Source organism: Rhinoderma darwinii, chromosome 8 (genome assembly GCF_050947455.1).
Source record: "Rhinoderma darwinii isolate aRhiDar2 chromosome 8, aRhiDar2.hap1, whole genome shotgun sequence".
In the NCBI taxonomy this organism is placed as follows: domain Eukaryota; kingdom Metazoa; phylum Chordata; class Amphibia; order Anura; family Rhinodermatidae; genus Rhinoderma; species Rhinoderma darwinii.
This window is the reverse complement of record NC_134694.1, coordinates 44,530,038-44,555,979: the sequence shown is the minus strand read 5'-3', so window position 1 is coordinate 44,555,979 and position 25,942 is coordinate 44,530,038. Positions and strand designations below refer to the sequence as shown.

The 25,942-nt window shown below is 44.8% G+C and overlaps 1 protein-coding gene across 2 annotated transcripts in view; it reads right to left on the bottom strand.

Annotated features, from left to right (window-relative positions):
- Window positions 1-25,942, bottom strand: part of PHKA1 (phosphorylase kinase regulatory subunit alpha 1) — a 453,374-nt gene that overhangs the window by 14,737 nt on the left and 412,695 nt on the right. For both annotated transcript variants that reach the window (XM_075835632.1, XM_075835633.1), the window contains 3 exons: window positions 21,800-21,973; window positions 21,658-21,711; window positions 21,336-21,536 (listed from right to left, as the gene is read on the bottom strand). In XM_075835632.1, the coding sequence (XP_075691747.1) occupies window positions 21,336-21,536; window positions 21,658-21,711; window positions 21,800-21,973 (429 nt within the window). The remainder of the gene's footprint in view (window positions 1-21,335; window positions 21,537-21,657; window positions 21,712-21,799; window positions 21,974-25,942) is intronic.

Genomic DNA, 25,942 nt, shown 5'->3' with positions numbered 1-25,942 from the left:
TACGACCCGGTGAGTCCGGGGCTTTGATGTAAATTTTTCTTTCTTGAGACACCTTTGTGTTAACTACTGTACTAGTGAGACACTGTTTTCCCACCCTGCTGTCTTTCCTCTTTCCCCATTAGGGTTCCGAGCGCTGTGTCGTGGTGGGAGGCTTTCCTCCGGTACGGCATAGCTCTCGTGGAGTATTGGAGGGATTTGGTACTCCGACCTTAGAGTGACTGCGTTTCCTATCGCCACTGCTCAGCGGCATCTGTGTAGGAGCTTTTTTTCTTCCTCTTTCTCTTATCCCTCCCTTCCCCCCCCCTGTCCATTCCTCTGTCCACCATCATGTCTGACATAACTGTTATTTCTCTGAACAAACAGGGACTGAACATCCCCGAGAAGAGGTCCTCCATTTTCCGTGTGCTGTGGAAAAGAAAACCACACGTGGCATTTCTACAGGAAACCCACTTTCAGGCTGACTGTATACAGAGGCTCACAGACTCCAACTACCCGGACGTGTATCATAGTACGTCCCCTGACTCCAAAACTAAGGGGGTCTCTATCATGATTTCACGCTCTTTGCACTAGGAACATGTGGAGACTTGCACAGATGGAGCAGGCCGGTACCTCTTCGTGAAGGGTAAGCTGGACAACACACTGTACACACTGGCCTCATGCTATCTCCCTAACACTGGACAAGTAGCTTTCCTGGAAAAAGTTCTTGGGGTGTTGGATGGCTTTCTGGAAGGAACTCTAGGTCTGGGGGGAATTTGAATCTCACATTGGACCCCATGTTAGACTCCTCGAGAGGGCACTCCTCTCTACCCAGAGCGGCACACCGTCGTATACGATGATTGTTGCACGAACACCAACTAGTGGACACATGGCAGGTTCTGCACCCTTCGACCAGAGACTACACGTTTTACTCGGCCCCCCACAATTCCTACTCCAGACTCGATTATTTTTTTCTACGACATTCACATCTCCCTAGCCTTACATCGGCCTCCATTGACGACATTACACTGTCTGATCATGCCCTTATTACTCTCACTCTCTCCTGCCCGTCAGCCCACCCTCGTTCTTGGCAGTGGCGATTGAATGAATCACTCCTACAGGATCCGACGGTGGCCTCGGAAATACGCAGAGATCTGGTGGAGTACTTTGCAATAAATGCCACACCAGGGGTAGACCCCTTCTGTATCTGGGAGGCACACAAATGCGCGGTGCCTTTATCCGTGTGGGCACCAAACTTAAAAAAGAACGGTCGGCACACCTCCAGGACTTACTGACTCGGATACATCGCCTGGAACAGTTGCATAAGGCATCTCAGGATCGGGTAGTGGGGGCGGAGAAGGACAGTTGAGAGAACAGGTACGTTCACTCTGCCTTGCAAAGGCGAGGGCCTCCCTAGTTAAATGCAGACGACACTTCTATGAATTTAGTAATAAACCTGGAAGGACCTTAGCCCGAGCACTTAGGAAGACCCGCTCACGTACCTATGTCCCATATGTCCTGGGTTCACACAACAACCGCCTCCAACTTCCACAAGACATCTCAGAAGCCTTCCATGCCTATTACCACACTCTCTATAATCTTCCACGGGCACCCCATTCTTCTTCGGAAGGCAGGGGTCACCTGGAGAAGATCGAGCAGTATCTTCGGTCATCAGGGATTAAATGTATCCCTCCTGAGGCTATAGCGACCTTGGAGGCACCCATTTCTCCAGAAGAACTGTCATGGGCACTGAAGGACTCACCCACGGGAAAGGCACCGGGCCCGGATGGTCTGCCCCTGCAATACTACAAGGCCTATCAGGACTTGATCTTGCCCCACTTCCTCCAGGCATTCAACTCTATTACTGAGGGGGGCCCCATCCCCCGAGACACCTTAAGGGCCCATATCATGGTCATACCCAAGGAGGGTAAGGATTCATCCTTGTGCCAGAATTACCGTCCCATTTCTCTACTTAACGTGGATTTAAAGCTATTTGCCAAGATCCTGGCACAGAGGATGACTCCACTTCTACACAACGACCAGGTGGGCTTTATGCCCTCGCGGGAGGCTCGTGACAATACCACACAAGCGATCAACTTAATGTACCAAGCAGCTATGACGACCCCTCCAATTTGCTTTCTGTTGACGGACGCAGAAAAGGCCTTCGACAGAGTCAACTGGGACTTCATGCTGGCAACCTTGCGGCACGTGGGCTTGGGGGCTCACATGATGAATTGGATTTCGGGTCTCTACTCCTCTCCATCGGTGCAGGTTAAGGTCAACGGGCACTATTCGCCCTCATTTGCAATCACCAATGGCACAAGGCAAGGCTGCCCCTTGTCCCCATTAATTTTCATTTTGTGTCTGGAGCCCTTCCTATGCCACATTCGCTCCAATCCAGACATTGCGGACATAGCCCTGGGCGGTAGGTTCCATAAGGTCGCTGCCTATGCGGATGATTTGCTCTTTTTTCTCACGGCTCCCAGTATTTCCTTGCCCAACCTGATGGCGGAGTTGAATAGATACTCGAATTTATCCAACTTCAAGATCAACTACCAGAAGTCTGAGGCACTTAACATCTCATTGCCACAGACCCTGGTCGATGACCTATTCGAGTCCTTTCCTCTTAAATGGGCGAGGGACTCGCTTAAATACTTGGGGGTGCGGCTTCCCGGTAATCTCTCCCACCTTTACGCGGTGAACTTCCCTTCAGCGTGTAAAGAGCGACTTGGATTCTTGGACGTCCGGTACCTTCACCTGCTTTGGAAGGTGCTCCATATTTAAAATGAATATCCTGCCGCGGATTCTGTATCCCTTTCAGGCCCTCCCTGTACATGTCCCACACCCGTTCTTTCAATCTCTGCTGTCTCTTCTACACAAATTTATCTGGGCGGGGAAACCAGCGCGTATTGCCCGTTCCATGCTTTTTCATGCGAACTGCGAGGGGGGTGTTGGTCTCCCGGACTTTCTTTCATACCACCATGTCTCCCACTTGACAAAAATTCTAGACTGGTTTAGACAGAGCGAGATTAAGGAGTGGGTGTCCATGGAACAGGTTTTTCTGGCAGTCCCTCTGCAGGCCCTACCGTGGTTGGGTAGACATACTCCCTTGGCTGCGTGGTCACACCCGACGATCGGGCCCACCCTGGCAGTGGCGGCACGGCTCTTTCCTAGGACAGAGATCTCCCCGTCCCCCTCCCCTCTGTACCCGATTTTGGGCAACCCTGCATTTCCACCAGGGCGGGAAGGTGGTCCTTTCCTGCTTTGGTTGAGGGCAGGTAAGGGACATGCGGTACACTTTTTGCAGGAGGAGAGATGGATGTCAGGTTCACAGTTACAGTCTCTGTCAGACCCTGTCCCCTTTACTGCATGGCAGGCCACCCAGCTACGACATTACCTGGCGTCCATAGCTAATCCGGCGGCGTACTCGCGGGAGGGCTCCCCATTTGAACTTTTATGCACAGGCACGGGAACAGTGCACCATTCACTGTCTAAACTCTACGCTCTTCTGATCTCGCCCTCCAATCTGCCCTCCCCATCTTATCTGCTCAGTTGGGAAAGGGATTTGGGTCTAACATTCACCCCCGAACAACGAGAGCGTTTGTTTACCATGACACATAAGTCCTCAATGGCCAGTAGATATCAGGAGGCAGGGTTCAAGATTCTGTCTCGTTGGTATAGGGTGCCTTCCAGATTGCATGCAATGATTCCGGCGGTTTCACCTCTGTGCTGGAGATGTGGAGACCAAGTGGGTACAATCCTGCATATTTTTTGGGACTGCCCCCTCCTGACTGATTTCTGGTCCGAGGTGTGGCGCATTTCCTCGAAATTCACGGATTTCCCCATCCCAAGATCGCCAGACCTTTTCCTTCTCCATCTGTGTGAGATGACGTTGTCCATGTATAGGCGCTCAGTTGTTCGCCACCTGGTGAATGCGGCTAGAGCATGTATTCGCGCGTTGTGGAGACAAACCTGTCCCCCATCCGTGGGCATGTGGTGTGGCAAGATCCAGGAGATTATGAGAATGGAGGACCTCACGGCATCAATGAAAGGGTCCCATGCAGCCTTCCTCAGAACTTGGCGTGAATGGATCCGGTTTCAAACCTCTGTGGAATACAAGGCCATCATGGCCTCTTGACCTCTTCTATAGGCCCAATTATGTCAGGTGCGTTCCTCTCCCTCTCTCTCTCCCCCTCTGTCCCCGTTTTTTCCTTCTTTCTGTTACAGTTATTTCTGCTCGACTACGGAGTATTATGCATCGCTGCGGGTTCAGGGTGCATACCAACCTTTCTTCCGATAATATTCTGAGCGGTATTGCCTTTCATTGTAATGTTATGCACTTTTGTTATGAAAGTTACTGGCCTGAGGCCGATGTCAATACCGACTTGGTGTGTACTGAGTATGTTGTCTGTTTTTCTTTATGCTTTAAAAACAAAATAAAAGAATTTATAAAAAAAAAAAAAAGAATATGGTGACACAAAAAATAAATTTATTATGAATAAGTTCTTTTATTGCGCAAACGCTGCAAAACATAAAAAAAGCTATATACATATGGTATCGCCGTAATCGTACCGACCCGCAGAATAAAATATAATGGTCATTTATAGCCCAGGGTAAACTGCGTAAAAAATAATTAAAAATCATTGTCAGAATTGATGGTTTTTGGTCACCTGGCTTGCCGAAAAATGGAATAAAAAGTGATCAACAAAATCGCATGTACCCCAAAATGGTACCAATGAAAATTACAGATTGTCCCGCAACAAATTAGCCCTCACGTAGTTCCGGTGGTGAAAAAATAAAAAAAGTTCAGGCTCCCAGATTATGGCGATGCAAAATGTGCAGAGCATTCCAAAAGCGGATAGGATCGGGTGCCATTTATAAGTGCGACACTGGCCACATATCTGCGGATTATTATTTATTTACCCCATTATTATACCCTCTCATTATGCACTGATGTACTCTGCCCAGCCTACATATGCCCCCACATTATAAACTGAAATACCAGCAAAACGCCAGAGCTACTACCAAGCAAAATCTGCGCTCCAAAAGCTAAATGGCGCTCCCTCCCTTCTGAGCCCTACAGCGTGCCCAAACAGCCGTTTATGTCCACCGATATGGCATCGCCTTCCCTGGGAGAACCCGATTAATATTTTATGAGGTATTTGTGGCACAAACTGGGCACAACATATAGTGCACTAAAATGGCACATCAGTGGAAAATTTAAACTTTCACTCTGCACCATCCGCTGCGCATTAAACCCTTTGCGCACCATGACTTAATAGCATGTCGTGGTGTGGGGGGTGATATATGGAGCATCTCACGCTCTGAGCTCGCTCCATACGCTGCGGGTGTCAGTTGTGTATTACAGCTGATACCCGGGACTAACAGACAGAAACAGCGATCACCCTGTTACAGGAGCCTGTAAAAATGACAATATACTGCAATACATTAGTATTGCAGTATATCCTACCAGTGATCAAACGATTGCTGGTTCAAGTCTCCTAGGGGGACTAATAAAATATGTAAAAACAAAAGTAAATAGTTATTATTAGTGGAAAAAATTCAATAAATATTTAAAGTCCAAAAAGAAACCCTTTTCACATTTTTTTCACTAAAGTAATGTAAGAAATTTAAAAAAATGCACAAAATTGGTATCGCTGCGTCCGTAAAAGTCCAAGCTATTACAATATATCATTATTGAACTCGCACGTTGAACACCGTGAAAAATAAAGAATTTTAAACTGCAAAATCGCAGTTTTTTGGTCACATTGGCCCTACCAAAAATTTTTATAAAAAGTGCTCAAAAAGTCTTATGTACCAAAAAATGGTACCAATAAAAACTACAGCTCGTCCCGCAAAAAATAAGCCCTCGCACCGCTCTATTAACGGAAAAATAAAAAAGTTATGGCTGTCGGAAAGCGGGGAGGGAAAACGAAACAGAAAAAGCAAAACATGGATCAGTTCGGAAAGGGTTAATTACTTTCTAATGAAAAAACATTTATGACCACATGTGGGGTATAGCCGTACTCGGAAGAAATTGCTTTACAAATGTTGGGGTGCATTTTCTCCTTTATCCTTTGTGAAATTGAAAAAATTCAACATTTTAGTGGAAATAATGTTAATATTAATGTTCACGACCTAATTCTAATAAATTCTGCAAAAGACGTGTGGTGCCTAAATGCTCACTATACACCTAGATAGATTCCTTAAGTGGTGTAGTTTCCCAAATGGGGTTACTTTTGGGGGGCTTCCACTGTTTGTCTCTCAGTGGCTTTGCAAATTCGACATGACACCCAAAAACTATTTCAGCTAAATTTGAGCTCCAAAAGCCAAATAGCGCTCCTTCCCTTCTAAGCCCCGGTGTGGGTCCAAACAGCAGTTTATTACCACATGTGGGGTAATTACGTAATCAGGGGAAATTGTTTTACAAATGCTGGGGTGCTTTTTCTCCTTTATTCCTTGTAAAAATTAAAAATATCTAAGTTCTTACAGAAAAAAAGTATATTTTTACCTTTACAGACTAATTCCAATGAATTTAGCAAAACAACTGTGGGGTCAAAATGCTAACTTTACCCCAAGAAAAATTCCTTGAGGGGTCTAGTTTCGAAAATGGGGTCACTATTGGGGGGGTTTCCACGGTTTTCATCCCTCCAGTGCATTGCAAACGCGACACGGCACTGAAAACTATTCCAGCAAAATTAGAAATCCAAAATCCAAATGGTGCTCCTTCTCTTCTGAGGCCTGCTGTGGGTCCAAACAGCAGTTTATTACCACATATGGGGTATTGCTATAATCGGAAGAAATTGCTTTACATATGTTGGGGTGTTTTTTCTACTTTATTCCTTGTAAAAATGTAAAATTTCTAAGTTTTTTCACAAAAAAAAGTAGATTTTCATCTTCACATACTAATTGAAATAAATTTAGCAAAAAAACTGTGGGTACAAAATGCTAACTATACCCATAGATATATTCCTTGAGGGGTATAGTTTCAAAAATGGGGTCACTTTTGGGGCGTCTTTACTGTTTTGGTACCACAAAGCCTATTCAAACCTGACATGGTGCCTAAAATATATTCTAAAAAAAGGAGGCCCCAAAATCCACTAGGTGCTCCTTTGCTTCTGAGGCCGGTGTTTCAATCCATTACCGCACTAGGACCACATGTGGGATATTTCTAAAAACTGCAGAAGCTGGGCAATAAATGTTGGGTAAAATCTTCTGTAGTACATAAAAAATGTATTACAAATGAATTTTTCGAGAAAAAAAAAATGAAATTTGTAAATTTCACCTCTACTTTGCTTTAATTCCTGTGAAACGTCTAAAGGGTTAAAACACTTTCTGAATACTGTTTTGAATACTTTGAGGGGTGCAGTTTTTAAAATGGGGTGATTTATGGGGACATTCTAATATATAAGGCCCTCAAAGCCACTTCAGAACTGAACTGGTCCCTGAAAAAATAGGCTTTTGAAATTTTCTTGAAAACATGAGAAATTGCTGCTAAAGTTCAAAGCCTTGTAACGTCCTAGAAAAATAAAAAAATGTTCAGAAAACGATGTAAACAAAGTAGACGTATGGAAAATATAAACTAGTAAGTATTTTGTGTGGTATTACTATCTGTCTTACAAGCAAATACATTTAAATTTAGAAAAATGATAATTTTTGCTAATTTTCTCTAAATCTTGGTGTTTTTTACAAATAAATATTGAATTTAATCGACCAAATTTTTGCCATAACATAAAGTACAATATGTCACGAGAAAACTCTCTCAGAATCACTTGGATAGGTAAAAGTATTCCGGAGTTATTACCACATAAAGTGACATGTCAGATTTTAAAAATCGGCTTCGTCCTGAAGGCCAAAACAGGTTCAGTACTGAAGGGGTTAATAAAGAAATGTCATACTTTTATATACTTTTGGCTATAAGCTCTAGTTCTTTTTTGTATGGTTGATAAAGAAGGGGGAGGGTAGCACCACCACTGAAGGACTGAGAAAGGGCAAGTTAATATGCAATTTATACCATTCTATGGGCAAACTGTCTAGACCCGGAGTTTTCCAGTTTGGAAAGGAGCTAATAGCCTCTGTCAATAGCCCTGAGATATTCCTCCACCACTACAACCAGTTCAGCCTCCAATCCTATACGTTGTTTAGCTAGACCCTTTCTATGTGAGGATATTGCTCAAATAACCACCCCTCTGATATAAACCTTGACGGCATCCCACATCAGATTACGATCAGTCGAACCTAGGTTAGTATTCCAAAAATCTGTAAGTTATTTTTCTAAGGAAGTTGCAACCTTTGTACAGGAGAGCCATAGGGAACTGAATCTCCATATTTTCTGTTTTGCAACTTCAGGGAACCCTAGAGTGATCAGGAGGGGAGAGTGGTCCGAGATCCCCCGAGGGAGGTACTGTGCATCTACCACATATACTATAGAAGAATAATTTCCAAATGGTTGGTCAATTCTGGAGAAGGACCTATAAGCGGGTGAGTGGTATGAATAAGCTAAGGAATGAGGGTAAGGAGTCCGCCAACTTTTCCGTAAATGAAAAGTTGCAGTTTAAGTAGCCGAAGGGGAACTACACCCTGGGATTCCCCCCAGTTTATCTAATTCAGAGAACAACAAAAGGTTGAAATCTCAGAGTAGCAGAAGCGGAGAAGGGCCACACTTTGCCACCAGCGACAATTTTGTCAGTAAGCAATTGGACAGTGGCCGGAGGAGGATTATAGGCATTAACAATGATAAAGGATGTAAAATGGATCTGGCATGGCAGTGTAAGGAATCTTCCCCTAGGATCCATCTTAACAGATCTAAACTGGCATTGCAAAGATTTGTGGACCAGTAACCAGACCCCACAAGAGTAACTGGAATAGGAGGCACGATAACCATACCTGGCCCATGGCCGTGCAAGAGCTCGCAGTTTGGAACCGAGTAAATGAGTCTCTTGTAAAATTATAATTTACGGGTTGTACATCGAGAGAGAATTGAAAACGAAGGACCTCTTAAATTAGTCATTAAGTCCTCTCACATTCCAGGAGATAAATTATAAGATGGCGTAACGTCTCCATAAGCAATATTAAATATAGTACAGATCCGGAGGACATCAATATACAGGGGTTAAAATATATAAGTTGCACACCCTTTGGGAATTATCAACTCCAGTACTCCCCGAGACCAGCTCACCAGTCCACATGGTCAGACAAGGCATATATAAACAAGCAGACAAGTATGAAAGACAAACGATTAAACCCAACCCCACCCTACTCATCCCCTCGAACTCGAGACAGTTTTCATTCCCAAATGCAGCATGTAGCAAAGAACAGAAAAACATAACTACAGGGTATGTTTAAATGGTTAATGAAAGGGGACAACCCCCTTCCCATGAAATGTAGTAAGGATACTTAAGTAGAACTAATAGGCTCAATAGAGCCACAACTTTGAAGACATAAGTATCCCAGCAACATATCCAAGTTGGAGTATATGTCCCGACACCCATCACAGCTGAAGATAGCATCAAGGGAAATCCAAGTCTTCACAGAAGAGCAAAGTCTGGAACATTTTCCACAATAAAGAGTAATTTCCTTTCATTAGATTTCCTTACAGCATAGGGAGATACAATACCACAAGAGTAGAGGAATCATAGTCTATGACGTTCTGGCCAAGCAAAGACATCTTCCGGTTTGTCCAGAAACATTGTTGAGCCATTGTGCACCAATCTGAGTTTTGAGGGGTAAACCATAGAATATACAATAAGTTTCTCTCTCAAACATTTCCTGGCCTCCGTAAATCGTTGCCTCTGTTTTTGCACTTCCGGTGAATGCTCGGGAAAGACCACATCTTGGTTGGCGTGTTTCAAAGCCCCGTTTCCTCGCAAGATCCAGTAATTTGACTCGGTCTTTGAAATTCAGAAACTTGACAATAAAAGTGTGTGGCAGCGCCCCAGGTGGGGGAGCTCTAGTCGGGATTGGATGTGCATGTTTCACACAGAACATAGGAGAAAAGGCAGTATCGCCAAATGTAGATTTGAGCCAATTCTCAAAGAATGCAGCATGGTATGGCCTTTCCTCACCTTCAGGTGGACCGATGAAACGAATCTCAGATCTTTGCAGACAGTTCTCCATGTCGTCAAATTTAGCCCTTCATGTGGACTGTTGCGCTTCTAAGGAGTCGACCTGCGATTTCAGGGGCGTCACCACATCTTCCAAGTCAGAAATATGCCTCTCAGACTCTGTAGCTCTTTCACGTAACGCGTGTACATCTGCCCTGGGAAGACCAAAGTCCGGCTGAAGGGCATCAATTTTTTCAGTTTGAACAGTACGGGATTCCGTAATAGACTCCAGTATTCAACATGGATAGTTCAGGAGGGGAGTCAACAGGTGTGGATGGAGGGGTAAACGCCTCATAAGGCCGCGATGTACGGGGCCCAGATGCTGGACTAGTGCATTTATCCATTTTGTCCGTTATTTTAGACTGCTTGCAGGGGGCCATTGTGGGATTACACCAATCAGCAGGGTTATGTAAGAGCAGAGAGATAACTCAAGACTAGTGCACAGCCAGACATACATAAGAGGATTAGATGGAAAGGGGGGAGATCCTCCATGCGTCGCATTATATCCAGATCCCATTTGTGCAGCATGGAGGGACATCAGGTGCGTGGTAGCATTAAAAAAAAAACTGTGGAAGAAATCCTCCAGCTCACCAATAGCAGGTCTTCAGTGCGCACTGTGCCCGGATCACCGTAACAGCACACGGTAGAATCATCAAGGAGCGGAGGCGAAACCGTGATCCAGCGCCAAGGAATTTAAAAGGAAACAATGTTAAAATTTTATTTTAAGACTTCTTAAAAAAAAATGCAAATGCTAGGGTGGTTAGCAATATTAGAATGTGCCTACTCATTTCGGATAACGCGGTGTCATAATTCATGGCTTATCATAGACAAAGAGATGCTGTTCTGAAGTTTATATCCGGTCGTTGCAGGTGGAACGCAGTGCAACACATCAGGAATATGCCGAGACCCAAATCAACTCTGTAGCACTCAACCAGTACCCGAAAGCCCAGGAGGGTAGGCATCACCAGGGGCGTAGCTAAAGGCTCATGGGCCCCAATGCAAAAATTCTTACTGCGCCCCCCCCCCCCCCCGCAAACTTCTCATGGCCGACGGCCCGCAGCTTTCAGCTGCATCGCTGGGTCTCCTAAGTGACCCAACAATGCAGCACTAGCAGCCGGGGGCGTCACTAAGGCTGGGTTCACACACCCTATTTTCGGACGTAATTCGGGCGTTTTAGCATTGAATTACGTCCGAAAATGCGGCTCAAAAGCGTTGGCAAACATCTGCCCATTCATTTGAATGGGTCTTACGATGTTCTGTGCCGACGGTCATTTTTTTTTACGCACCGCTGTCAAACGTCGGCACATAAAAAAGACGCCCGCGTCAAAGAAGTGCCTGTCACTTCTTCAGACGTAAATGGAGCCGTATTCCATGGACTCCATAGAAAAACAGCTCCAATTACGTCCGTAATGGACGCAGCAAAAGACGCCTGCACATGCCATTACGGCTGAAATTACGGTGCTGTTTTCTCCTGAAAACAGCTCAGTAATTTCAGCCGTAACGGACGCTGCCGTGTGAACATACCCTCAGGGCTTAAAATGTCAGGGAAATAGGCCCAATACATATGTGTCCGCTCCAAAAAAAGTGTGTATGTGAGACAGCATATCTATAGCACTACGACCCTATAAACTATGGATAGGATTAGATACAGTGGCTCAGCAGACAGTATCACACATGATAGGATTAGATACAGTGGCTCAGCAGACAGTATCACACATGATAGGATTAGATACAGTGGCTCAGAAGGCAGTACCACACATGATAGGATTAGATACAGTGGCTCAGCAGACAGTACCACACATGATAGGATTAGATACAGTGGCTCAGAAGTCAGTATCACACATGATAGGATTAGATACAGTGGCTCAGCAGACAGTATCACACATGATAGGATTAGATACAGGGCCCAGCAGACAGTATCACACAAGATACGATTAGATACAGGGCCCAGCTCGCTGACATTGCGGCTCCAGCGCTGGACCCAGGATAGGTAAGAATAATAATTTTGCTTCTTTATGTGTTACTGATTATTTTTGTGTGTTTGTGTTTTTTTTACAGGTTCGGTTGTTGGACTTCGGATTCCAGGACTTCAATGACGGCGTTTTTTTATTCCCAATAAAATGGTTAATGAGGGTTGTGTTTTTTTATTTCAATAAAATATTTTTTCTATGTGCTTGTATCTTTTTAAACTTTATTATCACCGCCTTAGTAATGGCCGCTGGCTGATTGACAACCTCCATTACTAAGGCGGGGCTTAATATTAGCAGGTGAGGAGGCTAACACTAACCCCCATTATTACCCCGGTACCCACCGCCACCAGGAGTACTGGGAAGAGCTGGGTACGAACCAGTACCCGACCATCTGTAGCGACGGGCAGGCACCGGGGTGGCCGCAGGCTAGTAGTATTAGGCTGGGGAAGGCCAAAAACAGTGGCCCCTACCCTGGTAATGCTGCCTGCTGCTGCTGTGTTGTATCTGGCTGGTTATGAAAATTGGGGGGGACCCCACATCGTTCTTTCCAGTTATTTTTTTTTTTTTTAAATGACGTGGGGTCCCTCCCATTTTTCATAACCAGCCAGATACAATAAAGCAGCAGCAGCTTAGCATCACAAGGGTAGGAAGGGCCACTGTTTTTGGCCTTTCCCCTCCTGATAATACCAGCCTGCGGCGACCCCAGTGGCCGACCATCACTACAGATGGTCAGGTACTGGATCGTACCCGGTTCTTCGCAGCACCCCTGGTGGCGGTGGGTACCGGGGTAATAAAGGGGGTTAGTGTTAGCCTCTGCATCGGCTAACACTAAGCCCCGCCTTAGCAATGGATGCTGTCAATCAGCCGGCGGCCATTACTAAGGCGGTAGTAATATAGTTTAAAAAAAAACACAAGGACATAGAAAAAATATTTTATTGAAATAAAAAAAAAACCCCACACAGCCCTCATTAACCATTTTATTGATAATAAAAAAAAAGCTGTCATCGAAGTAGTCCTGGAATCCGCCGTAGTCCAACGACCGAACCTGTAAGAAAACACACAAAAAAATATTAGTAACACGTGTGTTAGGCTTAGATACAGGGCCCATGTGTGATACTGTCTGTGGGACCCTGTATCTAAGCCTACCACAACGTAGGCTTAGATACAGGGTCCAGCAGGCAGTAATCTTTATACAGTATAAGATTACTGTGTGCTGGGGCCCTGTATCTAAACCGACAGTGTGGTAGGCTTAGATACAGGGTCCCACAGACAGGATCACACATGGGCCATGTATCTAAGCCTACCATGTGATTGGCTTAGATACAGGGCCCAGCAGACAGGATCACGCATGTGCCATGTATCTAAGCCTACCATGTGATTGGCTTAGATACAGGGCCCAGCAGACAGGATCACGCATGGGCCATGTATCTAAGCCTACCATGTGATTGGCTTAGATACAGGGCCCAGCAGACAGGATCACACAATCTGTGATCCTGTCTCATGGGCCCCCTAAGCCTGCTACATCGTAGGCTTAGGGGTTGTACAGTCCCTAAACATTGATGGCCTATCCTCAGGATAGGCCATCAATAGCTGATGTGTCTCTCGTGACCCGCAAATCAGCGGTTTTGAATGGGCCGCAGCACTCGTACGAGAGCTGCTTCCCCTTCATTTCACTACTCGCCCACACTGTGAATCGCCGACACCGATTCACAGTATGACCGGAATGAAGTGACAGGAATGAAGGGGAGCAGCTCTCGTACGAGTGCTGCGGCCCCTTCAAAACAGCTGATTGGCGGGTCCCGGGAGTCGGACCCTGCCAGTCAGGGCTAACCTTACCTTCCTCTTCGGCCGCGGCGGGAGTTCTGTCGTCTCGATGCTGTGCGCGGCGCATAGCGCTGTGACATAATGCGCTGCGCACAGCGCTTGACGTCAGGACCTCCGCTGCGATCCGGAACCAGGAAGGTAAGTAAAGTATGTTACTATAGTAACAGGGGCCCGCGGCCCGAGTTACTATAGTAACTTTTTATTGATGTGGTGCAGGGGGCCGTGGGCCCCCTGGCTACGGGGCCCGGTCGCAATTGCGACTGCTGCGACCCCTATAGCTACGCCAGTGTGCATCACAATGTCAGGTAAGTGGAATATAAAGGTGCTGGAATATAAGCAAGAATATGTGTTGCTATATCGAAACAACCGCAACATTTGAAGATACGTAAATTTGAATATATTTATATGCATTCCTCCCGACCGGAGGTAAACATAGCAGTGAATATATAATAACACAAAAGACGGGGGGACAATATCAACAGGCTAAAAATATATAAGTGAAAAATAAAAATTACAATGAAATTAAAAACATTAAACTACTACTGGCCGGAAAAGGCAGTGTATACATTGTTGCGGTTATCGAAAAAGAGACGGTACCTTGTATCTAGTACCTACATTATTTAACCACTAATCAAACATCAAGAAGAGAAAAATTATCAATGCTGGATGTAAAGCTCGAACCCCTGTGTTATTATCCCTCAAACATTCCAAGGAACAAATGGCACAAAGGTTCTTCCTAATTGCGATCAATAGTGGAACATTAATTCTTTCCTAAGATTGAGACCCTGTGGATACCTAGTTTTAAGGCCATAGATCCAAAAGGCCTCCCTTTTCAAGTAGATGGTGTCTCAAATTGCCCCCTCAAACTGGACTGTTAACACTTTCTACAGCATAGGTTTTATGTGTTTTAATGGACCTGTTTTGATATGTAATAAAATGTCTGCCTGAATTGGAGATATTGGTGATTGTGGGGTTCCTCACATAACTGAGGTGTTCCAGAATCCTTGTTTTAAACTTTCTGATGGTACAGCCAACATACATCAAACTGCAGTCAATGATATATATCACCGATTCACTGTTGTAGTTGATGAATGTTTTTATGGAAAAATTCTTTGCACCTTCAGAAGAATCATGGAAGGTTTTTGTGGGCTGGACAAATGAGCATATCTTGCAAGGATTCAAACCACATCTGTAAGAACCTCTGTGATGCAGCCATGTGGTCTTTGCCTCACAAGACGAAAACATAGAAGGGGAAAGTGAGTTGCCTAAGGTCAGGGCCCTACGCGACACTATGCGGCACCCATGTTTCAAAATACTTACTAATTAATCGTCTTCCATTAAAATAGGGATAGATTTCAATACAATATTCCTTATCTGGGTAAACTGGTTGCTGTATTGTAAAATTAATGTAGGTTTGTTTGAGCTGGAAACGGGTGGCGGTTTATCATCAAATAATAATTTGTTACGAGATTTTGATGATACTATGCACTTTGCTCTATTTAGAGTCCAATTGGCATAGCCTCTTTTTTGAAGCTTACGACAGATTTGTTGCTGTTCTACTCTAAAACAGTCGTTGCTACGGCAGTTTTTCCTTGCCCTGTACATTTCACCTACTGGAATAGACGAGATTGTTTCCTAGGATGGTTGCTCTTGGCATGAAGGTATAGTATTTCCTGAGATGGACTTACGCAATGTTTTAGAGCAAACTAACTCACCCTCTCTGCCTATTAGTTCCAAATCCAGAAAGCAAATTGTATCCTTGTTAAAAATATCTGTAAATCTAAGGTTGCATACATTGTCATTAAGATAGTTTATAAATGCCGGTATGGCAGACACATCGCCCTCCCATATAAATAAGAGGTCATCGATGTATCTGCCATACCAGTGAATGCTATCACCAAAAGGATTGTCCAGGGAAAAAAATGGTATGCTCCTCACACCATGCAATGACGAGGTTTGTCAATGAGGGCGACAACTTCACCCCCATTGACACTCCTTTGAGCTGCAGGAAAAATTGACCATCAAATTGGAAATAGTTGTCATGAGAAACACAAGTACCTCCAAAATGTATGAATGCAGCTCCTGGCTTTAAGTGCTGTATAGGGATAAATGATGGCCTAGAGCTCTAAGTGCCAAAGCATGTGGGATACTCGTATACAGCGATGTAACATCACAACTTAGCCAAGTGTATTTATTAGACCAAGTTTTATTAAAAAAAATAGGCGCAAGACATCGCGCGCATCTTGTAGATGACCCGGAAGCCTAAGTACCAAGGGTTGCAGGAGGGAATCTAACCACTCAGCCTCTCCGTGAGAGACCCTATGCCGGACACTATAGGTCGCATCGGTGGGGGATTGATACCTTTATGAGTTTTGGGAAGGGCATGCATAATCAGAGTGACAGGAAATTCTACCAGAATGTAATCTGTTTTTTTTTTGTCAGTAGACCCCCTAGGAATCCTTCATTCAGTAAATCTCTGATGCTAGAATGGAAAAAGTTTGTCGGATTGCAATCCAGACGTCTATAGGTATCCTCGTCTGACAATTCTAGGATCTGTGTTCTATACATGTCCTTATTCATTACCATAATGCTCCCCCCCCCCTTGTCTGACATTTTAATTATTATCTCTTAATTATCACCCAAGGATTTTACTGCAGCATTGTGTTTAACAGAAAATATCCATTCTTTCTGATTCGGTCTTGAAATGTCAGATAATTGTCGCAAATCTTTCTCAATAGCATAATTGGAACCTGTCCATCGATTCTATCCTTGATGTTACATCGCTGTATATGAGTATCCCTTGCAAGATATGCTCATTTGTCCAGCCCACAAAAACCTTCTATGTGTCACATTGGGTACGTGGACCCACTGGATCATACAGCCTTAACGGTATGGCAGCTGGCCAACAGGACACAGGTCAAAGTCTATAGTTCGTATAGGTGTACCTGAGTTAGCTTCGGACAGTAGCAAGGCAGGCTCGAATGGGATTTTGGCAGCAGGCAGACACCAGGCGTGGTGTAACAGGAAAGGCGTGGTATATGGCATAACACGACTTCAAGTGTCGTATAGAGTTGATCAGGATAGCACAGGTTACAGGTAGCATAAACGGGAAACAGTGGGAACTGGAAGACACTAGGAGAGCATTTGCAGAGACAAACTAGGGTAATGACAACAAAGCTCAGGCAATACACCCTTATAGTCCAGGGTGCTCTGGGGGCAATCAGCTCAATCTCACACCTGTGTGCGCTCTGTTTTCTTAAGTCTGGACTGAGCTCGCGAGCGCACCCTGGTGGTCACTGTGGAACAGGACGGCTGCATGTGCAGACATCTCTGGAGAGAAGGGCGTCGACTGGATGGAAGGAGTTCGTGGTCAGCGTCCACGGACATTACAGTATCCACCCTCTTATGCCCCCTCCTCTTGGGACCAGAACGAGAGAGAAACATCTTAATGATGGGAGCATTGGGCTTCTCTTCTGGCTCCCAGGACCTCTCTTCTGGACCAAACCCCTTCCAATCTACTATATAAAATGTTCTTCCTCTTATTTTTTACTGTCCAGGATTTCCCCAACCTCAAATATCTCGGCAGAACTGCTGGAGGCAACTGCAGGGCTTAGAGTCTTAGAGTAGGGTTTCAGGACCACAGCTTTCATAAGAGAAACGTGAAAGGAGTTGGGGATCCGGAGGGTAGGAGGCAGCGGAAGCTTGTAGACCGGGTTAATCTGTTGCAAGATTTTGAAGGGTTCGAGTAACCTGGGAGCAAACCTGTAAAATGGCACTCTTAGCCGGATATTTCTTGAGGACAGCCAGACCTTGGTACCTGGAGAAAACTGGGGAGGTTCCCTTCTAGTGTCTGCCTTACGTTTCATGCAGTCCACCTCCAGCAGAATAGAGGATCGGGTCTGCTGCCAGATCCGCAGGAAGTCCCTAAAAGCAGAATCAGCTGCAGGCACTTCGGACATAACGGATACCAGGAGAGGGAGTCGTGGGTGTTTCCCTGAACCTATAAAGAACGGTGTATTTCTTGTGGACTCGCTAGTATGATTATTATACGAGAACTCGGCCCAAGGAAGAAGCTGCACCCAGTCATCATGCTGCTTGGAGATGAAGTGTCGTAGGTAGTTCTCCATGATTTGGTTGATCAACTCGACTTGACCATTGGACTGAGGATGGTAGGCTGAGGAAAAGTCCAACTTTACATTGAGGAGTTTACAGAGGGCTCTCCAGAACTTCGAGGTGAACTGAACCCCCCGATCAAACACAATATGCCTAGGTAAGCCGTGCAGGCGGAAGATGTATTGGATGAAGAGGACGGCCAGTCGAGAAGCAGAAAGTAGACCGGTCAGCGGAACGAAGTGAGCCATCTTGGAAAAATCGGTCCACCACCACCCAGACCGCAAGGCATCCTGCAGAGAGAGGCAGGTCTGTAACAAAGTCTGTAGCAATATATTGCCAGGGTGCATCGGGTACAGGCAGTGGCTGGAGCAGGCCAGCCGGTTTGGAGTGGGCAACTTTATTTACTTTGAACACCGTGCAGGAGGAGACAAAGTCCGTGATGTCTTTGGGCAGCGTGGGCCACCAGAACTGATGGGCAATCAGGTCTCGGGTCTTACAGCACTCGCGTGAACTGCCAATTTGGAACGGTGTCCCCAGTGGAGGATTCTTCTGTCTGCCAGACACACAAAAGTCCTCCCCGGGGGAATGTCGCTAACTAGCAGGGGGTTGACTGGGATGATGAAGGATGGATCGATGATGATCTGTGGAGACTCCATGGTGTCCTCTGTCTCAAACGACTTGGACAAGGCATCGGCCCTCACATTCTTGTCGGCCAGACGGTAGTGGAGCTCAAACTGGAACCGGGAAAAGAACAGCGACCACCTGGCCGGACTGGGATTCTGTCCTTGGGCCGTTTGGAGATAGATGAGTTTCTTGCTCCATGACAATTCTCCCACCAGGGTGCAGAAATGGACGGCATACTCGCCCACGGAAGTGTCTCCCTGGCGTAGGTTCAGCAAGGAGCTGGCTGTCGTCGAGATTCGTCCAGACTCCTCAAACACAGAGAGAAATGTCTGTAGGAACCCCTGGAAGTCACAGGTCTCAGGTCCTTGTCTCTCCCAGATAAGGTTCGCCTATGCTAGGGCCCTGCCAGTGAGTAGAGAGACGATGAAAGCGACCCTTGCACCATCGAAAATGCCCTTGCATACAGGCTGAAGTGGATCTGGCACTGGTTCAAAAATCCACGGCAGATCTTCGCCTCTCCATCATAACTGTGAGATAGCAGCAAAGAAAAATCAGGGATCAGCACTGCCAGGAGGTGTAGCCGGAGGATCTGTACTGTCAGAAGGTGTAGTAGGAGGAACGGCAGTTCGCACCTCCAGCTAATGTGCAATAATGTTCAAGGCCTGGAGGAGTTGGTCCTGTCGAGACCGGAGGTCTAGCATATCCGCCCGGATCTCTTGTGACGTCATCTTGGTCTTGGATTGACCAGCAGGGTCCATGGCCTGAGCTTACTGTCACGTTGGGTACGTGGACCCACTGGACCTTATCACCTTAACGGTATGGAAGCTGGCCAACAGGACACAGGTCAAAGTCTATTGTTCTTATAGGTGTACCTGAGGTAGCTTCGGAAAGTAGCAAGGCAGGCTCGGATGGGACTTTGGCAGCAGGCAGACACCAGGCGTGGTGTAACAGGACAGGCGAAGTATATTGCACAACAAGACTCCAACTCAATACGGCACTTGACCAGGATAGCACGGGATACAGGTAGCAGGAACGGGAAACACTGGAAACTGGAAGACGCTAGGAGACCATTTGCAGAGACAAACTAGGGTAACGACAATAAAACTCAGGCAATACAGTAAAGGGCAGAGCCCTTCTTATAGTCCAGGGTGCTCTGGGAGCAGTCATCTCAATCTCACACCTGTGTGCGCTCTGGCTCCTTAAGTCTGGGAGCGCAACCTGGTGGTCACTGTGGAACAGGACAGCCGCATGTGCAGACATCTCTGGAGAGAAGGGCGTCGACCGGATGGAAGGAGTTCGTGGTCAACGACCACGGATGTTACACCATGATTCTGAAGGTGCAAAGAATTTTTCTATAAAAACATACATAAACTGCAACAGTGAATCGGTGATATATGAGTGCACTGAGTGCCGTTTGATGTATGTTGGCTGTACCATCAGAAAGCTTAAAACAAGGATCCTGAAAAACATCGGTTATGTGAGGAACCCCACAAGCACCAATATCTCCAATGCAGCTAGACATTTTATTACATATCAAAACAGGTCAGTTACAACACTTAAAGCCTATGCTATAGAAAGAGTTAACAGTCCAGTTAGAGGGTGAAATTTGAGACACCATCTACTTGACAGGGAGGCCTTTTGGATCTATGGCCTTAAAACTAGGTATCCATAGGGTCTCAATCTTAGGAAAGTACTAATGTTCCACTATTGATCGTAATTAGGAGGAACCTTTGTGCCATTTGTTCCTTGGAATGTTTGAGGGATAATAACACAGGGGTTCGAGCTTTACATCCAGCATTGATAATTTTTCTCTTCTTGATGTTTGATTAGTGGTTAAATAATGTAGGTACTAGATACAAGTCACCATCTCTTTTTCGATAACAGCAACAATGTATACAGCTGCCTGTTCTGGCCAGTAGTTTAAGGTTTTTAATTTTATTGTAATTTTTCTTTTTCACTTATAGATTTTTAGCCTGTTGCTATTGTCCCCACTTCCTTTGTGTGATTATATATTCACCGCTATGTTTACATCCGGTCGGTATGAATACATATAAATATATTTAAATTTACATCATATGTTGAAATGTTGTGGTTATTTCGATATAGTAACACATTCTTGCTTATATTCCACTTACCGGATATTGTGATGCACGCCCCCCTGGGCTTTCGGGTACTGGTTCAGTGCTACAGAGTTGATTTGCGTCTCAGCATATTCCTGCTGTGTTGCACTGCGTTCCACCTGCAACGACCGGATGTAAACTTCAGAACGGCATCTCTTTGTCTATGATAAGCCACGAATAAGGACACTAGCGTTGTCTGAAACACATAGGCACATTCTAATATTGCTAACTACCCTTGCATTTGGAATTTTTTAAGAAGTCTTGAAATAAAATTGGAACCTTGTTTCCTTTTAAATTACTTGGCGCTGGATCACGGTTTCTTCTCCGTTCTTGGTTGGTGGCATACCCACAATGTCATCAGCTGCTAATGTCACTCACCACACCTTCTAGCTCTGAGGAGGAGATGCAGAAGCAAAATGGAACCTGTAGTGTACAGGTCACCCATACGCTGTACAGAGAGTGTGTCCACGCTGCAGCCATATCACAAACTAACAGTATTCATTATGCTGTAGAATAAGTAATAGCAAGGCAATGTAACAGAAACGGTCATTGGTGAATGAGGAAACAAGTAATACATGACAAAAACTTAGAAAGAATTTCAATACCTGCTCTTGACAAAACAAGTCATTAGCAATGTGCACAATCTTCTCCACATGGATGATGCCACCCACATTCTTGATTTGTACATCAGCAAAAATAGTTAAAACTAATATGGCTTCCACAAGAAGCTGCCGATACTCTGGCAGTGGCACACGATTAAGGACAGACTCTACATGGGCAGAAAACTTCAGCTCGCCTGGGGTCATCTGTAAGCAGAAATTAACAGTTTGTAATGCTCTATGAGCAAAGCAAATATATTTATTGTATAAAGTTTCATGCTTCGAAAGGTGATGACTAGGAGACATATTTAAAAGGAGCATCCTTTACCTCCCGGGTGCTGGAGGAGGGCAGAACAAAGCCTTCTATAGACAATCCATGGCACTAAACAAAATGAAAAATACAATAAAAACAGGAGGATTTATTTATTGATTTACATTTCTTATAAAATTGAACTTCTGAAATGTTTCACCTTTTGTAAGATTGTCCAGACTTTCTGATAAAAGCCTACAGGAACTCTATTCAGAGCCCCATCCAGGCGTCTTCTTCTGAGCCATTGGCCTTGCCGGCTGTCATAAGCGCTGTCACTATCTGAGATGGTGGATGTAGAGAGGTCTCCAGAGCTGGACAGAGGGACTCCAGGTTTCTGTTTTAGAATATGAAACAGGAGCATATAAATAAAATCCTGCCACCATATGAACAAACTAACATAAAAAAAGTCTGCACTAAAGATTAAGACCTGTAAAATAAATCATCAATACACATCATGTATATTCCATTTATTCCAAGGAACTTCCCACTTCTGCAGCTCTCTCACTATATACATTGCTTCCTATAAAGGGGTTGTCCAGGATTAGAAATACGGATCTGCCTTTTACAGTGCCACACTTATTCTTGGCATGTGTTTGGTATTGCTGTTCAACACCCCCCCCCCCCCCCACAAGCAGAAAGTCACACAGCTAGTACTTCGGTACCACTGTTAAACCACAACTTAACAGGAATCAGTCAACACATTTTCACCTCCCAAACCACTAGTAGCACTATCCATGATGTCACATGAGGTCAGAGCGATATATAAAGCACAGAGTGGGAGAAAACATAAAAATAAAAACAATGCTGCAAAAAAAACAATATTATGATAGAAGACACTAGGTTCAGAGGTGAGTGAGGCCTATAAATCATCTTTCTAAACAAGTACTTGTAGAAATAAAAGATAAAAATGAACTAGTGGGATGTTTCGGTACCGGCTTTCAGGTTGATGATCGACGTACTCGGAAAAGCAGTCGTGACATTGGAGGTGATGGGATGAGAAGAAAAGAAGTGAAGGAGCAAGATATAGAGGAACCTGGTCCCTCGTAATCCGGTGCACAGGAACGCCGTCAGTGGTTTCGCCGGCCGACAGCAACACCGTAGTCATGGTAATAAGTGATTACGAATTAAAGTACGGTGGCCGGGGTGGGAAAGAATAGTATGTTTAGCAATTACCTTTAAATAGGCAACTAAAGGGATAAATGACAGCTTGAACATTGATCATCAGAAGTTACTGCCAAGGGACTGGCGCAGGGCAAATGTGGTGCAGCGGCGGTTAACTGTGCAGGGTGTCTGCCCTGCAGTCCCTGTTGCTGATCAGCGGCCCATCGCCGCTGATTTTGGCAGTTAACCCCTTAAATGCGACGTTCGATTGCGATCGCCGCATTTAAAGGTAATGTGTCGCTAGAAATGTAATTTTTTTTTTAGTTAAACAGTTCGTGTATAAATGATTAAACATTGTTCTAATTTTTTAAATTTTTTCACAAGTCAGGAAATATTATAAATTAGATTCTAATTTATAACATTTCCCAGTGCTGGTCACTAGATGGAGCAATTCCCAAAATTGCAGCATTGGCATGTGGTAAAGCAACCACATTGCTTTATGATGCAAAATTTGAGAAAACTCACTCGCTCTAGTGAGCTCACAGAATTCCCCCTCCTTTATCCTGGCTAGTGCCAGGAGAAAGGAGGGGATTGAACGGTCAAACCTCCTACACTGTGTGTCGCCATTTTTTGAGCGAACACACAGTGTAGTAGGTTTACATACAGTAGTAATCACACACTAAAACACGTACATAAACAGAAATTACTTACCTGCTCCTGCCGCCGCCGCTCCCTCTGGTCCGTCCGCTGCCTCCGCTCCAAGTGCTTGCATTAGAACACAAGTCCAGAAGCCGCGACCGGAAGTAGTAATCTTACTGTCCGGCCGCGGCTTCCGGTCCACAAGAAAATGGTGCCGGACGTCGCTCGGCCGAAAACCTTCCATTTGGACTGTGTGGGAGCGGCGCATGCGCCGTTCCCACACAGTCGTTGTACAGCATAGTGAATGGAACGGGTCTCATTCGCATTCTCTATGGGGCTGTATGTGCCATATTCCATGTCTGTATGTGTCGTTAATCGACACATACAGAGATGAAAAAAAAAAATGGCAGCCCCCATAGACAAGAAAAAGTTACAAAATAAAAGTAAAACACAAACACACAAATAAACATTTTTTTATTAAAACACTAAAAGCAAATTGATACAAATTTTTTTTCGCGACACCCTTCCTTTAAGGTGTTTAGCGCAGATCGGCTGCCCCCACGTAAAATCACGAGGGCTGGTGATGGTACCCATGGCAACCAGATGCTAGACAATGGCTTCCAGGCTGCCATGTACAGAAGCCTAGGAGGACCAGCCTCTGCTGGTCCTCCTAGGCTTCCTGTCAGAGTGACTATCACGTCACAATGACAGTTAGAATACATTACAATACAGAAAAAAAATGAACACGTAAAAAAAAAAGTACACATATTTAGTATCACCGCATTTGTAACGACCCCAACTATAGAACTATAATATAATTTTTCCCGCATGGTGAACACCGCAAGTAAAATATACGAAAAACTATGCCAGAATCACTATTTTTTGGTCACCACCCCTCCCAAAACATACAATAAAAAGTGATCAAAAAGTCGCATGTGAAAAAGTAAAAATACTTGCCAAGGTGAGTGGGGAGTAAACATTTAGGCTGGGTTCACACGAGCACATTAACGTCCGTAATGGACGGACGTATTTTGGCCGGAAGTCCCGGACCAAACTCAGTGCAGGGAGCCGGGCTCCTAGCATCATAGTTATGTACGATGCTAGGAGTCCCTGCCTCTTCGTGGAACTACTGTCCCGTACTGAAAACATGATTACAGTACGGGACTGTTGTCCTGCAGAGAGACAGGGACTCCTAGCATCGTACATAACTATGATGCTAGGAGCCCGGCTCCCTGCACCGAGTTCGGTCCGGGACTTCTGGCCGAAATACACTACTGTTCAAAAGTTTAGGGTCACTTAGAAATTTCCTTATTTTTGAAAGAAAAGCACAGTTTTTTTCAATGAAGATAATATTAAATTAATCAGAAATACACTCTATACATTGTTAATGTGGTAAATGACTATTCTAGCTGCAAACGTCTGGTTTTTAATGCAATATCTACATAGGTGTATAGAGGCCCATTTCCAGCAACCATCACTCCAGTGTTCTAATGGTACATTGTGTTTGCTAACTGTGTTAGAAGGCTAATGGATGATTAGAAACCACTTGAAAACCCTTGTGCAATTATGTTAGCACCGCTGTAAACAGTTTTGCTGTTTAGAGGAGCTTTAAAACTGACCTTCCTTTGAGCTAGTTGAGAATCTGGAGCATATCATTTGTGGGTTCGATAAAATTCTCTCCAAATGGCTATAAAAAGAGAGAGTTTTCATGTTAAAGGGAATGTGTTGCCAGAAAAACATGTTGTTTTTTTTAAAATTAAACATTTAGTGTGTGGGTGATTAAACATTGTTCAAATTATTTTTTTTTTTTTGCACGAGTACAGGAAATATTATAAATTATTTCTAATTTATAATACTACCCATTTTTGGTCACTAGATGGAGCTGTTCCCAATGTTGCAGCATTGCAACATTGGGTTAAAAGCCCTCGCTCTAGTGAGCTCTCAGCATCCCCCCCTCCTTTATCCTGGCTAGTGCCGGGATAAACGAGGGGTTTGAACGGTGTAACCTCCTACACTGTGTGTCGCCATTTTTTGAGCTAACCCACAGTGTAGTAGGTTTACATACAGTAGTAAACACACACAAACACGAACATACATTGAAATCTCTTACCTGCTCCTGCCGCCGCGGCTCCCTCCGGCCCGTCCGCTCCGTTTGCTGCCGCTGGTGCAAGTGCACAAATCCGGAAGCCGCGACCGTAAGTAGTAATATTACTGTCCGGCCGCGACTTCCGGTCCACAGGAAAATGGCGCCGGACGGCGCCAATTTCGAATAGGACTGTGTGGGAGCGGCGCATGCGCAGTTCCCACACAGACGTCGTACACTGCAGTCAATGGGACGGGAGCCGTTCGCAGTCCCTATGGGACTGTGGCTGCCGTATTCCATGTCTGTATGTGTCGTTAATCGACACACACAGAAATGGAACAAAAAATGGCAGCCCCCATAGGGAAGAAAAAGTGTAAAAATAAGAAAAAGTAAAACACAAACACACAAATGAATATAAACGTTTTTAATAAAGCACTAACATCTTTAACATATAAAAAAATAATTTGTGATGACACTGTT